Genomic DNA, 16111 nt, shown 5'->3' on the forward strand with positions numbered 1-16111 from the left:
AAATCCACAGAGACTGAGCAGCATGTCGTAGAACCTGACCGACTAAATATATCTGATCCTCACAATATTCTGGGTGCTTTTCATTAGTATGGAAACAGCTGGCAAGGTCATTATTCCAGGCTCGCACTACATCTTCAACTTTCCGATAAACTTCCCCTTATTCTACTCCGGAGAAAGCTTACACATCACATTAAAAATAAAATAAACTGAATATTTAATTTAATTAGTTTGGACTCTGTAACAACACTGAAGTTGGCATCCAGATTTGCAACTTCCCAGTCAGCAGTTTAAAGGTAACTTGTTTTATTAATGTTTTTTTTTCGCTTTGCAACTTAACATAAGAAGTATAAAAACATAAATATTGTTGGAGGTTATATTTCCCTTATCCCTCGTGATTCACGACCGTACCTGATAAGAAGTGATCACTCTACAAGCAGAATCTGTTGCCTGTGGCTTTCCATTACATAATAGTAGCAATCCACCTCTGTCATCCTCGAAATCTATGGAGATCCACCATCTTTACTTTTTATGAATACAGCTGGTGAAGAGACGTGACAAATTGCTTGATATGTATGCCACCGGTTATACATGTTAACAGATGCGAACGGTGCCATTTCCTGCCAAAATGGCGTTGCATTGGTTGCATGACATCAGCTACCGGAGCTCTGTATCAATAGTAAAAGCATTTATATTTATTATTATTTATCCTGTCTGATCTTCTCTGTTCTTTCCCACAGTCTGAGTCCAGAATGTTCAATGGTGTTGAGAAGGACTGCCCCTCCCCCACAGAGAGGCTGGCCCGGAAGGAGTCTCTGAAGGTACGCGTCCCTTCCTTGCTTGACATACGTGTCAGCATTATGGTCATGCAGTTGAATTTATTTAAAAGTGTGCACAATTTAGCTCTTAAATATCTGTCACTCTGCACTTGTTAAGTGAAATGTACACAGGCAATTTAGGAAACCTTCCGATTTTTTTTCTCAAATGTGCTTCAAATAAAACAATAATAAATCATGTTATTTAAAGGCAGTGTTAACGTGGAGCCTCCATGAATAATAATATTCTGTTTGCCTCTAGTCCCACCTAGTGGCACAAATGGACCAGTACTTTGACTCTTACTGATGACTCATTCATTTGGTTTGTCTCTGTTTCACAGGTCCAAAAACAGAATTACAGGCAGGAGAAGAAAAGGGCAGCTAAAGAACTATTCAGTGCACTAAAGGACCCCAGTGTTGTCATCATGTCAAACTGGCTAAAGGTGTGGGGATGTTGTCTCTTTCAACAGTAGTTCACTGACTAGTTGTTTAGACTTTTTTCATCAGTTCCCATTTTCCCATTTTGCAGTTGGAACAATTTTGCCTCTTTGAATCTCTTCACGTTTAGATTCAGCATTCTATAATTTTTTTTTTATCTCTTAATTTTCTTTAGATCCGTGGCTCTTTGAAGAGTTGGACCAAGTTGTGGTGTGCCCTGAAGCCTGGTGTTCTTCTGATTTACAAGACCACCAAGACAGACCACTGGGTGGGCACCATCCTCCTCAGTGCATGCAAGCTGATCGAAAGACCTTCAAAGAAGGACGGCTTCTGCTTCAAGCTCTACCATCCACTCGACAAATCTATCTGGGCTGTCAAGGTCAGACATGGTTTGAGGCTCACTGGTCGAAAAACAACTCATTGGTCAAACTGGGACAGAAGCACGTTTTAGCTTTGCACCAGAATTATTAGTGTAACATTAGGAAAATGCATAGTATACATGCTCTACAAAATTAAAACAAGAGCACTTTTGGCTACGAATAATTTGTCAACTAAATCAATTACTAATTAATGAATTATTTTGCTAATGTTAGCATTTTTAGCATTGTTATATTTTGATTTATTATTTCAGTTTTCCCTGACTAATGGTTAAAATATTTTCAAGTGTTACTTCATGGCCCTTGAGAGATCCATTTATCTGTGCTGGCACGATAGAACTGAAATAGCATTAGGAATAAGATTGCATTTTGTTTCTTCATGCTCAGGGTCCCAAAGGAGAGACTGTTGGCTCCATCACGCAGCCACTACCCAGCAACTATCTGATCTTCAGAGCTGCCTCAGAGTCTGATGGTGAGTCTAAAGTATGGAATTATTTTCACAGCAAAATGTTTTATAATGACTCGTCACCATCGCTAAAATGTCTCTGCTTCTCCAGGACGGTGCTGGATGGACGCCCTGGAGTTGGCTCTTAGTTGTTCCAGTCTCTCCAAGCTCACAGCCAAAGCGGGTAGAGAGGGAGATATCAGCATGTCGTTAGAGTCTTCCCATATACTCCACCTGCTGCAATCAACAGCACTCACTGATGCAGAGTTGCTACAGTGAGTAATATACACACAGATGCAGCTGCGTACACAGAAAGCCTGTCAGACTTCATTTTATATGCATCTTTCATTTATAACTTCTTTGTTATGAAATGGTTTATATTACTTGATTTTGAACTGGCATTATTACCAAACAGATTTATAAAATAGGTTTATGAGATCATGTCTGTGCTTTCTGAAAATCATCCCAAAATTACAGCTAAAGAGATGAGTGGACTTAAAGATAAATAAGATATATTAAGAGTATTTATTAAGATAAATAATGAAAAAAATGGTGGTCTTGCTATTCAGTGTATAGCATTTTAGTACAGTTAAGATTTACTTCTTTAACCATTGCACTCTCAAGACAGCTCAGCAAATATAACCGCTGAATTATTTAAAGCCTCTAAATTTGCACCACTACTAAAATAATAAATAAATAAGCATGAATAAGGTGAAAGAATGAAACCAGTGATGTTACACAGTGATTCTATTATTAGTCATAAATGTATAATGAGTTGTTCTTGTGACTCTGCTGGTCATTTTGTGTATTTTCATGCGTCAGTTCTTTTCCAATTTTTCGCCTGAATGTGCATGTCATACATAAGTCCTCCATTTTCTTCTCCACCCCTCTCCTCTTTTTATTACCTTCTCTGTGGCTGTACCGCCCCTCTGACGTCCATCACACATTCTCCCTTCCTCCATTGCTCCTCTCCCACCCAATCGCAACAGCTTTTGTGATCACATGACTAGCAGACGAGCAGGAAGACAGAGTAGAATGTAAACTATACACTTCCACAGTGACAGAAATACGCACTTGCAGGAAGCAGGCGTGCTGGGAGTCAAGGAAGCAATGCTGCACCTTTTAGTCAGTAGAGTAAACAAAGTAAAGTAGTCAGATTTAAACAGTCCCTCACTGGAGAGGAGATAAGAACACACTGCGGCTGTTTGGATTTACTGCAAACATCATTGCTGGTGTTTCCTGAAAAAAAGTTTGTCTAAATACTCCTATATCCTTGAGGTAAGGATCGCTGTCTTTGTTCCAGGGTGTGTATGGGTTATAAACATTACAGTTTGCTTATTAACTCACGGTGGGCAGTAAGAATGTGACTTTTCAGGTCTGTCCAGCCCTCAGGCATTTTGAAAATGGAACTCTCTGCTATTGTTGTGTGGGCAATTGGGCTTTTCTCTTGATTGTCAATATAATTACAACCCTTACTTTAGTCACATGAGCCTTATCCTGTCGTGACGTTAAATCTTTTAGTTTGGAGCTAAACTGTGAAGTATTGTGAAATATCTACCTTAAAAGTGTATATGATTAAGACCTGCGTCAGACATGTGTCTGATAGTTGTTTTTGGATGTTTGCAGTGCTTCCATTTGAATACACAGATGTCCAGTTTCATGACTTCAAAATGGCTGTAGAATTGTAGACATCATCTTCCTTTTTTCATCTTTTAGTTCCACCTTCCTGTCTCTTTCTCCTTCTCTGATTTTCACTTCTTCTTTATTTGACCATTTCGAAGCTGCATGATTTTCTCCACAGTTTCTCTCCTCTTTTATTCGTGTTTGTTAAAGTGCTGACAGATCGGAGTACTGATGTGTTCAAGACTAGAACATATCACATCTGGAAAATGTGATTAAATATCTCACTGTGTCATGGAGTTTGAATAATTTGGTCCTCAGCTTTGTATGTGTGGCACACATACTGTATCTAAAAATATGTGTGCAAAATGTGAAATTTGAAACTAGGCACCCACAAGAAGGTCAACCTGTTTTTGTGTAGATGTTATCTGATGCAACAGATTTGCTCATCATAGCTGTGAGGAGAAAAAAAACCCTATCACAAATCAATCCAATACAATACACATTTAAAGGTCATCGAGATATATTAAAGTTCATGACTGGTCATTTCTGTTTTTCTGTTTATTGATTGTCTGACTTGCAAATCCAGTTATCAAAGCTTTGGCAAAGCTGTCTGTGGAATCGTGAATAAATCACATTTTCTAAATCTTCTATACCAAAGTGGTGAGAACACCTCATTAAGTCCTGATGTTTTCATTTGTTTTAAATTGTTTAGAAAAGTTTTTGTCACTGACAGCCTGGACATGCATTCCTAAGAAAAATAGATTGGTATCAGGCAGTGTGGTTTTTGGCAGCCATTCTAGATTTAGTCTTAGTTTTAGTCTTTTGCACTAAAGCGCTTATTAGTTTTAGTCACGTTTTAGTCATTTCTATATGTGATAGTTTTAGTCATTTCTTTATGTGATAGTTTTAGTCACATTTAGTCATTTCTATATGTGATAGTTTTAGTTTTAGTCATTTCTATATGTGATAGTTTTAGTCACGTTTTAGTCATTTCTATATGTGATAGTTTTAGTCACGTTTTAGTCATTTCTATATGTGATAGTTTTAGTCACGTTTTAGTAATTTTTATATGTGATGGTTTTTAGTCTTAGTCAGTTTTAGTTTTTTGTTTTTTTAAAAAAAAGTATAGTCTTTTAGCAAATCCATTTAGGTCAATAAGTATTGGAGATTTCTGTTGGGCAGAAACCTTTAATCTCGCGCATAATAAGCAGAAATGTCGTGCACTCTGAACGTCTGACAAACCACATACTGACATTTACGTCCATTCTTGTCTCGTCAACGAAAACTCACACATGTCTCGTCATGTTTCCGTCGTCAAACATGTGATGTTCGTTTCGTCACCGCCTCTTTATCGTCATGAAAAGGCGTCAACAAAATAAATTTGTCATCGTTGATGAAAACAACACTGATATCAGGGTTACTTACCCAAACAAACAAGAACAAGAAACCCTAGCTTAATATACTGTAGATAAAGATCTTGGAAATCAGGTCTTGGTATACCAAAAAGCTCACCTGAAGTGACAAGACATCCTATCTTGTTAAGAAGGCCCACCAGTGTTTATACTTCTGAGGAACCTTTGAATTATTTTCAGTCCCTGAATATGCTTATAACTTTGCACTTTTCCTCCATTTCTATCAGGATGAATGACTCTTTGCTGCTCGGCAATCACCACATGGAGAACGATGGGTTTTCCGACAAATCAGAGCGCGAGGCTCACGACGACTGGGACACTACGCCCATTGAGAATGGCGGAAGGCTGACGGAAGAGAGCGACATGGAGCAATCGGATGAGCTGTCTTCTGGGCCTCAGGCCACAGCTTATGTAGAGCAGAGCACAGAGGAGATGGGTGAGGTGAGGCATCAAGTTCAGCTATGTATTTAGAGAGAGATCTACCATTGTTGTAGGTCAGTAGATTAACTGTATTGTTAAATGTGATTGCTCGCCTTTATAGAGATATCTTATCTTGCTTGTGTCACTCCCTTGTATCTAGAACCCAGACACTATAATGGCCTTTATGCTAACCTTACTCTTTCTGGATGTTTTAATTAAGGCTGGCGAGGCGTCCCAAGTGGAAACTGTATCAGAGGAGAACAAAGGCCTGATCTGGGGTCTGCTGAAACAGCTGCGGCCAGGTATGGACCTGTCCAAGGTGGTGCTGCCCACATTCATCTTAGAGCCACGCTCCTTCCTGGACAAGCTGTCTGACTACTACTACCACGCTGATCTGCTCTCACAGTCAGTGACATTTAAGTCTTTATACTCTGTGTGTGGTGTGTGGTGTGTGGTGTGTGTGTGTGTGTGAGCTATTTGGAGACAGAAGAATCTTCATATTCGTGTCTGACTCTCCTGATGTTTCTTCACTGCAGAGCTTCACTGGAGGAGAGTGCATATGGTCGCATCAAGCAGGTGTTGAGATGGTACTTGTCTGGTTTCTACAAGAAACCTAAGGTAAGATTTGTTCATGACCAGCTGAAAACATTATTTTTCTTTTTCTTTTTTCTATAGCGTGTCCAGTGTATTTCTTTTAAATAATTATGCCTATTTGACTTAATTGGTTTGAATTCATTAGTGAAACGTATATAGTCATCTGCAGTGCAACTGGTTTTAACTGGTATTGTTTAGGTTTAAAGAAACTAATCTTACTCAACTGAGGAAAAAATGCCATTTAGTTTAGTTTTCACATTTGATTTGAGAGAGAAAAACTGTGGCAGAAGATTTTTTCATTGACATTCACTGTTGGTTGTGTTTATATTCTCCAGGGTCTTAAGAAGCCTTACAACCCAATCCTGGGGGAAACATTTCGCTGCTGCTGGCTACATCCTCAGACCGACGGCTGCACTTTCTATATAGCTGAACAGGTTACACCAGACTACAATGCATAAATATACCTCACGTGAATTTTCCTGTGTGTGACATATTTTGCATAATTGGGCAAGCACAGAGCTGAAGCTCATCTACCTCAGTTGCAATCTAAATCTGTCATCTAACATGACAGAATATGCTCACTGTTAGCATAATATATTATGTTCCTAAATCCACAGTAAATCAGGGAATGCCATGATCTTACAAAGAGTAACATTTGAAACATAGCAGACAGGTGTGTGACACTCTTCTCAATCTGGTGTCTCTCGTTTTCTTCTGCCAGGTTTCCCACCATCCACCCATCTCTGCCTTTTACATCTCAAATAGGAAGGATGGGTTTGCGATCAGTGGAAGCATCCTGGCCAAGTCTAAATTCTATGGTATGCAGCATACTACAATATGTAATCTGTATAGCATTGATCAAAGATTAGACCAATAGAGGTTTAATTATGTCTTCATCTCTTTTGATTGCTCTTGTAGGTAACTCTCTGTCAGCTATTCTGGATGGCAAAGCAAGACTGCTGTTCCTGAACAGGGAGGAGGAATATGTCATCACGATGCCATATGCTCACTGCAAAGGTAAACACAGAAAAATGAAAGCTTTGTGTTAGTTCACGCAAGACACGGTAGTCATACACCCCACTTGTAATCAGCTGACAGCGAGCCGACCGCAGTCAGTCACAGTCACTCACACATTAAGCTGCTATGCCCATGCAGGAACATCTGGAGAGCGGAGCTTAGAAGTCTAACTGTAAATCCATGTATTGCTATAAATGATTTAATTGTGACATGAGTGTTCCAAACTGAAAATACTTTTATCAGGCATATATTGTTTTTATGTTTATATGCCTTGCATTCTATTCTTATTCATGTACAGCACTTTGTTCCAGCTGTGGCTGTTTTTAAAGCACTTTATAAATAAAGTTGAGTTAAGTTGAGAGAAAGAAATACAAAAAAAGCTGTTTTGGATGGCTAATCTTACTGCAAGTGGCAGGATGATAAATTATATTCTTAAATCTGCAGTACTACTGCGAATGCTGTGATCAGTCTGCAGAGTAACTTTCCAGTCTGTGTTGATGTGCTGTTGGTCTGATGCTGTAACACTGTCTTCTGTAGGAATCTTGTACGGGACTATGACACTAGAGCTCGGGGGGAAAGTTACCATCGAGTGTGAGAAAACAAAATGTTCTGCACAGCTGGAGTTCAAATTAAAGGTATCATTTTTATTAGTTATAATTGCACTATTCATGTATGTGATGCTGTATGGGTGTTTTTTCTATCAGCGGTAGTTTTTATTAAGGTATTGAACCACTTTCATTGCAGCCTTTCCTTGGAGGTCCCTCCTCTGTGAATCAGATCAGTGGGAAGATTTTAGAAGGAGAGGAGATGATGGCTACTATTGATGGACACTGGGTGAGAAAGAGCTATACACTAATTATACATAATATACATATATATATATATATATATATATATATATATATATATATATATATATATATATATATATACATATATATACATATATATACATATATACATATATATATATATATATATACATATATATATATATATATATATATATATATATATATGTATATATATGCATTCCTGCCTCTAGATTGTAATTATCTGAAATAGTTGGCTTTGGCAGGAACTTGTATGCTGAGACTGAACTTGTTTGTTGCCATTTATGTCATCAGGACAGTGAGGTGTTCATTCAAGAAAAGCGCACAGGCCAGCAGGAGACGCTGTGGAACCCGAGCGCAGACATCCGCAGCCTCCGCCTCAAGAGACAAGTGGTACAGATGGACCAGCAGGGGGAGTTTGAGTCTGAAAGGTAAATATTATCGCCTAGATATGCAGTACATGTCAGGCAAGTACATGTTTAGCTTGTAATGTTAATTAAGTTTGCATTCACATGAGCTGTAGACACAAAGGTCTTTGTGTCCACAAATGATTCATGATCACATTGTAGGAGTGTGATAATTATGTTGTAAAGCATGTAAGTAGGGGATTTGTCAGCCCTTAGATGTTTTTCATGTTATTAAATCAACTTGTGTATGACAAAGAAAATCTTCACATTGGTCTATAACCAAATGAGTCAGAGGTTAAAGTTGTGCCTGAAACCTTTTCCCCTCTTTTCTAATTGCACATGGCGTGTTAAAGATTATAATGCTGCTGCTGACACCCCTTTGACCGTATGTGCCCCTGATTTGAATGTCCTGGCAGACTGTGGCAGCATGTGACCAGTGCCATCATGGATCGGGACCAGCTGCGAGCCACGCAGGAAAAGTTTGTGTTGGAGGAAGCTCAGCGGAAAGAGGCGAAGGAGAGAGGAGACACACCCTGGGCCCCACGACTTTTCCACCAGGACCCTGTCACCTCCGAGTGGACCTACAAGCACAGAGAGTATGTACACACACACACACACACACACACACACACGGGGATAGTACACAAATGAATGACTTACTCAGCTAATTAACCTAATGTCATGTTTTGGCAGCACACAGCCGTGGGACCCAGAGTTCTGTCTGATTCAGTTTGAGAAGGACGGAGTGATTCAGACGCACGAGAAAAGTCAGAGACAACACCACCGACTCTCTTACAGCCACAGATGGACAAGTCAGCAGAAGGTTAGCCAGACTAATCACACACCTCCCATGTCATTGACATTTTATCAAAATGAAGGTTATTTCACTTCCCATCGAGCTTCACAGCCCCTGATATCGCAGTGCTGTAAAATCAAACATTTTATTTCACTTATTTGCTGCTCTGGTGCACACATGAATGCACCAGCAGCTCAAGTGTAATGGATGGATGTAATACCGTCCAGTGTGAACACAGTTAGACAGAAATCCTCTTCTGACTCTTCCTCCAGGCGGTGGTGAATGGGAAGCACAGGAAGGCCAGCAGTCAACCGTCCAGCTGCAGCCAGAACACGGAGAGCAGCAGCACCACACCTGAGCCCACACACGAGTCCTCGGACAATGAAGGTACACACATTACACAACTCGACACATTATTGTTTTTGTTTTTTTTAATTGCCTTACCTTTGTCTTATTTTCTTCTCGGCATGGGCACAGGGTTTTCCAGCCAGTGTGCACGGTGCAGTAAAGAGAAAAAGGACATCACCCAGATAGAAGCCTCCATTACATCTATACAGAAGACACAGCAGGATATTCAGAGGTGGAAATTGCACACATGCAACAGATACAGTATATGCAACAGATGATGCCTCCTTCCCTCAGAGGAACATGCCATTCTTCCAATGTACACTGTATAAAGTTTTATTTTCATAAAAAAAATCCATGCATACATTTATAAAATTAAAAATGAAATCAAATTTAAGGATATTGACTTTTTGGGATGTTTTGTGTTGATTCAAAGGAAATTGGAATACAAAAAGTGTAGTTAATATCAAGTAAAAAGCAAAATTAACTAAATAATATATTCATTTTGTTCACTTAATGATTTCTGATCAGTCTTTCACCTGTTTCAACTGTGTGAAGAATGGGTTTGAAATGTAATCTGCATTTGTTAATATCTTAAAGCTACACACTACAGCTTTAAATACATGTTTGGAGTACATGGAAGCGCTTGGAAAAGAACACAGATTAATCAGAGTGGCTGATGGAAATTGTCAAATCAGCTGGCGATCCATGAAGAGTTAGGTCTCTCTGTCTCTCTCGCTCTCTCTCTGACTATAAGTCAGGTGTGTATCTATATCTTATTGTTCTATAAATGCATAAAGCTTAAAAATAAGGGGGGAATACTTGCAGATATGACTGCATCCCACTACTGCTCGACTGCATTTAAGGCTATTGCAATTCAAAAGAGCAGTGGTAGTTGAAGGATGTTCCAAACCAACAAAAGTAAAAAGAAAATAAATAAATAAATATAAATAAATAAATAAATAAATTCCCATCCTCACTGTTTCTTTTTCATGAACTGCTGCTGAGTTAAGTCACAAACTCTAGTTCACCCTCATCCTTCTCTGTCCCTGCAGGAACCTGGTGGCCCTAAGTCGTCAGCTGTCTTACCAGAGAGCCACGGAGGACAACGTGTCGCTCACCGGCCGTCACTGCCTAATCCTCTGTGTTCTGCTCCTCTCTCAGCTCTTCCTCAACTATGTCTTCACCTGAACTCACTCCTCTGGGAAGAGTTTCCATCTGGCACTGATTTGGCTGTAGATTCTTCCAAAAAAAAAAAGCACAGACTATAATCTGCACCGGGGACAGAGACCTCAGATCAGTGTCAGGGCGGCAACTTTGTCCCTTTTGTTTCATTGGGGGAGGACATTATAGCAATAAACACAGCCACCGCCTATCAGTCATCTGCAGAGAGGAACAGCACCCCCTAGTGTAGCCAGACTGAAATAGCACCGGCACCCACGCACTTTGGACAGGAAAGGATGAGCGATGAAGCGCGGCTAGAAAAAAGATTTTGAATATAAAGATGAAATGTATGATGGAGTTGAAGAATGAATTTGCAAAAGGAAATGACAGAGAGGATGTTTCACCATTCCTTAGTGTCTTTTTTATATTGCCCCACAAAACTGTTTATCTGTGCGTGTGTTTGTATGTGTGTTATTCGTACCTACAGTAGGCCCCATGGGCACAGGTAGATCATCGCTTGGACTTCTCTTTCTCTTCCACTCCAAATGTTGGGCCTTAACGCTGAAGCCAAAAAAAAAAGAAAGAAAGAAAAGCGCAACATGTTCAGACGAAGAAGGAAAACTCTTCCAACAGTGCAATTTCTTTGTGTTTTGTATCGATATACGCTCAGATATACTCCGTCTCGTCTTTTAATGATGATGATTTTACCAAAACAGTATTTATAATCTGAAAGAACAAAGAGTACTTGTTTACAAGAGTGCACTGTGTGTGTGTGTGTGTGTGTGTGAAGACACAAGAAGGAAACAAACACTGAAACGAGACAGAGGCATAGAGCCAAGCAGTGTCTTTGAATTTGTGTGCCTGCAGTGCCGTAGCTGAAGGCATATTATAGCGACGCTTTGGTTGAGACCACGACACTAGTGTGTACAATCAGTTACTAAAAGAGGCGGAACGTGGAGGGAGAAAGAGTGACAGAGTGAGGAAAAAAAAAATAGAAATTGGATCTTTTGGGCCTAATATAAGGAGTTTGTGTGTGTGCATCTTGGTCTGCACCATGTCCATGTGACTGTTTTATGATGTAAACACTTTTTAATGATTTTGTTTTTTTCTTTTAGTCAAATTTGTTTATATTTGTCTAGCGGTCGATGTTTCAAGAGATTTCAGAATGTATTTATTGGGTGATTAACGGAGACTTTCCTAATCTATTTCAACATGGAGGACGGAGACGATTGTTCTCCCATGGATTTTTTATTGTGTGTGTGTGTGTGTGTGTGTGTCTCACTAAGAGGGAGCGTGTGTTTGCGAGTAAGCCATTATAAGACTAATGCTAAAGAAGACCAGTTCTGTGAGCTTGGTTTTTTTATGCTATGAATTGCCAGTACTGATCTACCCAACCGGATAGAATCAGAGTGCACAAGAAGGAAGTCAACTCAATGAATGCTTTTATTTACACTTGCATTTGTATATTCTTTTCTTTGTGTTGTCTTGTTTTCCTGTTTTCTACTCTACTGCCATGCTGCGGGGATTCGACATGCCAGTCATTTTTCGTTACATGGACTGAACGACACACATGACGTTGCTCGACATTTTCACTCATACCTGTTGCATACTGTAGCACTACAGTAAAATAATTTAACCCTGTCATTGACTTGTCAATAATGTCTTGAAAATTGTACTTTGAAATTGAAAAGAAATGCTTTACACTTTACAGACGAGGGAGATGTTGCTCATTAAAACTCTCTAAACCTTTACTTTTAGCTAAGTGTTCGTCGTTGCGCTCAGTTTTAAGATAATTATTAATATTGGGTAGGAAATGAAAGAAAATTATAGATTAGACAAAGCAGTACTACCACTGGGAACTTGTACAAACTACATGAGATTGTTGTGTGAGCGGTTCACTGACACACTAACTGTGCCCAGGCCTGAGAGTTGAACCTGAGCAGGTGTAAATCTTTTGGCAGACGCCGCTTGGATTAACATATTCACACAGATTTGTGTTTTGGAGCCTCCACAGTCGGGGGGGTTAACTAACAACTTTGATATTCTCTGTATATGTTTCAGTAGAAAAAAAAAAGCATAACAACAATAGACATGAAAACATGTTAATTTATTTAGTTCTGCCTCTGCATTTTAAGAAGCCATTTTCACTGGCTTTTGCAAAAAAGGTAAACAGTAACTTAGTACATTTTATAGCAATAAGTTGCAAGTTTGCAAAGCCTTAATATGGCAGCAGCCAAATCACGAATCTGGAGACTTTGAAATGGGAGTTCAAATTCTCGTGTGATGTCACGTGACCGGTGATCTCCTGTGTTCTGCATCTGACACTCACTTCCTTTGACTAACAGGATTCCCATGTTCTTCCTGGTCTACAGCTCTCCCTTTCATACCATTATCTGCCAAATACTGGAGAACAAACTTATCACTACTTTTTCCCCAATCACGGTCCTCTGTAACTGGATGTTGGACGTCTTGACAAACAGGCTCGAGTCCATCAGAATCCACATAATCTACCACCGTCATTCTCAACGCCTCCAAGGGATGCCTCCTGTGCTACTTCCTGCATGCACTATGTACCTATGACTGATGCTCACAACCACATAGGGAAATAATAATGAAGTGAGAGGAGAACAACCTCAGCATCAGAGTCTGAAAACTGAAGCGATGACAGTGGACTTGTGTACTTCTACAAAGCCACAATACCTCCTGCTTTAGTAAGAGGCCCACCTGCACTTAGACTAAGAAACTACCCCCACAGTTAAAAACCGGTGTCTTCAGTGACACTAATGCTTGTTTACAGCCTCTTCTTTTTTTAATTCCTTACATTTAGCAAAATAACTGGCTTTTTCTTCTTTTTATTTCAGAATGTCTGTGCATGGCATTTTCCCTACGAATCTTAGGCTGTTACAATGCTGCCCTCCACAGTTCACCAGTGACCCCAGATACAGAGAATACTCAGCATTAACCCTGCTAGAAACACACTTTTAATTCTAATGTTATGGCTTTATCATGGTAGAAGATGCTGTTTTCTTCTTATCTTTTTCTAATAATATCCAACAGGCTGTACAATAAGAGGTGCAATGCCACCTGCCACAAGAAAAAAGTTTCTCAGTTCCTCACCACATCATAAGGCTGTTTCTCTCCCTCTTCCATTTCTCCACTGCCTCCTTGGTGTCTGTGCTTGTGCCATGGAATGTTAACAAGGACCTTTGAATCCTTTGAACCCTAAAATGGTTATGACCTTGCACTTTCTCTAGAGCGAAAAGACAAAAGGAAGACGCGAGAAGAGGCAGTAATGCACCATCTCAGACGCCGGCTGTCATAAAACAATAATAACAAGTAAACAACATACTGTCACCATCAGATGAGGATAAGAATGGATAGTAAATGGGAAGCTACACCCAATGAGATGGGTGGAAGCCTGACAGATGAAAGAAACATGGAGCAACCAGATGAGCGGTCTCCTGCGCCTCAGGCCACAGTCTATGTAGAGCAGATCACAGAGGAGATGGGTAAGGTGAGGCTCTAAGTTCGTAGTTGCTCGCGTCAGGTCTCGGACCAGATATCTACTAATATGATTGAATGGCCTTTATGCTGCCCTTATTTCACTTTTCCTCGTTTTACTTGAGGCTGGCGAAGCGTCCCAGATGGAAACTGTATCAAGGGAGAACGAAGGTCTGATCTGGGCTCTGCTGAAACAGCTGCGGCCAGGTATGGACCTGTCCAAGGTGGTGCTGCCCACGTTCATCTTAGAGCCACGCTCCTTCCTGGACAAGCTGTCGAACTTCTACTACCACGCTGATCTGCTCTCACAGTCAGTGACATTCAAGTCTTTATACGCTGTGCGTGTGTGTCATTCAGAGACACGGGAATGTCTTCACATGTGTGCCTGACTCTCGTGATGTTCCTTCACCACAGAGCCGCGTTGGAGGAGAGTGCGTATGGTCGCATCAAGCAGGTGTTGAGATGGTACTTGTCCGGTTTCTACAAGAAACCAAGGGTAAGATTGTTCATGACAACCCTGATTACAAGCTCCTTTCTGCACCATTTGTTTTCAGATAATGACTAAATAAAAGTTCCCAGCATGAGCACTGAACACAGCACACATCTGTCTTTCTGAGGTGTGTGTGCTGGTGATAGGATGAGGTGAACTGGTCAGTCAGAGTATGTGTAATCAACCCTTGCTGCAAAACACCCAACATCCAACACTTGGCACAGCTCTCCCCATGACCCTCATCTGGAGGATAAAGCAGTAGAAGATGGATGGATGGATGGATGGATGGATGGCTGAGTGAAAGAAATTGTCATCTTACTGAACTGAGAAAAAACGACAACTTGAGACTTGAGAGAGAAACACGGCGTGTGACGTACTGTACAATTCTTGTCTTCTCCAGGGTCTGAAGAAGCCCTACAACCCAATCCTGGGGGAAACATTTCGCTGCTGCTGGCGTCATCCTCAGACTGACAGCTGCACCTTCTACATAGCTGAACAGGTTACACCAGATTTGTACCTAGAATGAAGTATTTTGCATGAGTAGTATCAAATACAGCAACATGTCAGAGGAACTCTTCTGCTCAAACGTGTCTCTCACTTTCTTCTGCCAGATCTCCCACTCTCCACCCATCTCTGCCTTTTACATCTCCAACAGGAAGGATGGGTTTGCTATCAGTGGGAGCATCCTGTCCAAGTCCAAATTTTATGGTATACTACAATATATCATCTGTTTAAAAGACCCTAATGACACAAATGATGGTTCTTTTCCTTCACATTGTTTTTTTATTTTATTTAGGTAACTCTGCATCGGCTATTCTGGACGGCAAAGCCAAGCTGCTGTTCTTGAACAGAAATGAGGAGTATGTCATCACTATGCCATATGCTCACTGCAGAGGTAAGCAGGTCTACAGTAAATAACTAAGTCTGGTCCTATTGTTGCTCTCTGCTGCCTCAGGTCCTCATGCCTAAAACAATTGCCATCCAAACCAGGAATGTGTTTACTGGATAATTAATTATCTCCTTTTTAATGTCTCATTCATTCATTCATTCATCGTCTACTGCTTTATCCTCCACACAGAGACAAACAACCATTCACTCTCCCACCTACAGTCAATTTAAAGTGTCCAATTAACCTCTGCATGTGTTGTCATGTCTTGCTTCCCCAAGCAAACCTCGGACGGGCTGATCATCCTAATCCTGACGCCTGTTAGAAATAGTATAATAATAATAATAATACTAGAGTCAACCGCATGCCCGAGCTTTAACTTTGTTGAATCAGCTTCTCCAGTCACACTAGATTAGAAGCAGGACTCTTTACTTACTTGGATACTTCTGTCCTCTATGGAAGCTCAAGTGTGGCCTGACATTATCCCTCCACACGACTCACTCGGCTGTCAAAGACTCACAATCCCGTCTCATTTTGACATTTTGTGTCTT

The 16111-nt window shown here is 40.3% G+C and overlaps 2 protein-coding genes across 3 annotated transcripts in view; both read left to right on the forward strand.

The window, feature by feature from the left end:
- Positions 1 to 12434, forward strand: part of LOC122764946 (oxysterol-binding protein-related protein 5-like) — a 37511-nt gene extending 25077 nt beyond the window's left edge. For both annotated transcript variants that reach the window (XM_044018958.1, XM_044018959.1), the window contains 19 exons: positions 738 to 818; positions 1154 to 1255; positions 1426 to 1629; positions 2015 to 2099; positions 2185 to 2347; positions 5335 to 5548; positions 5748 to 5932; positions 6064 to 6145; positions 6457 to 6555; positions 6843 to 6939; positions 7040 to 7138; positions 7676 to 7773; positions 7883 to 7972; positions 8266 to 8402; positions 8795 to 8974; positions 9072 to 9201; positions 9447 to 9561; positions 9652 to 9754; positions 10575 to 12434. In XM_044018958.1, coding sequence (XP_043874893.1) covers positions 738 to 818; positions 1154 to 1255; positions 1426 to 1629; positions 2015 to 2099; positions 2185 to 2347; positions 5335 to 5548; positions 5748 to 5932; positions 6064 to 6145; positions 6457 to 6555; positions 6843 to 6939; positions 7040 to 7138; positions 7676 to 7773; positions 7883 to 7972; positions 8266 to 8402; positions 8795 to 8974; positions 9072 to 9201; positions 9447 to 9561; positions 9652 to 9754; positions 10575 to 10710 — 2400 coding nt within the window. In that variant the 3' untranslated portion in view covers positions 10711 to 12434. The remainder of the gene's footprint in view (positions 1 to 737; positions 819 to 1153; positions 1256 to 1425; positions 1630 to 2014; positions 2100 to 2184; positions 2348 to 5334; positions 5549 to 5747; positions 5933 to 6063; positions 6146 to 6456; positions 6556 to 6842; positions 6940 to 7039; positions 7139 to 7675; positions 7774 to 7882; positions 7973 to 8265; positions 8403 to 8794; positions 8975 to 9071; positions 9202 to 9446; positions 9562 to 9651; positions 9755 to 10574) is intronic.
- A 1147-nt stretch (positions 12435 to 13581) lies between these two features.
- LOC122764947 (oxysterol-binding protein-related protein 5-like) lies at positions 13582 to 15679 on the forward strand. The gene is made up of 6 exons (XM_044018960.1): positions 13582 to 14197; positions 14310 to 14494; positions 14599 to 14680; positions 15075 to 15173; positions 15286 to 15382; positions 15471 to 15679. Exons 1-6 carry the CDS (start codon positions 14045 to 14047, stop codon positions 15590 to 15592), a joined length of 738 nt encoding a protein of 245 aa, XP_043874895.1. The 5' UTR covers positions 13582 to 14044; the 3' UTR covers positions 15593 to 15679.
- Positions 15680 to 16111: the final 432 nt, after the last annotated feature.

Source organism: Solea senegalensis, unplaced genomic scaffold, assembly GCF_019176455.1.
Source record: "Solea senegalensis isolate Sse05_10M unplaced genomic scaffold, IFAPA_SoseM_1 scf7180000017798, whole genome shotgun sequence".
Taxonomy (NCBI): domain Eukaryota; kingdom Metazoa; phylum Chordata; class Actinopteri; order Pleuronectiformes; family Soleidae; genus Solea; species Solea senegalensis.

What these genes read in the sequence shown, in the direction of transcription:
- LOC122764947 (XM_044018960.1), top strand. Translation starts at nt 14,045, where the DNA reads ATGAGGATAAGAATGGATAGTAAATGGGAAGCTACACCCAATGAGATG. An exon ending in CACGCTGATCTGCTCTCACA is followed by an intron (nt 14,495 to 14,598) that starts GTCAGTGACATT and finishes CCTTCACCACAG; the next exon opens with AGCCGCGTTGGAGGAGAGTG. An exon ending in GTCCAAGTCCAAATTTTATG is followed by an intron (nt 15,383 to 15,470) that starts GTATACTACAAT and finishes TATTTTATTTAG; the next exon opens with GTAACTCTGCATCGGCTATT.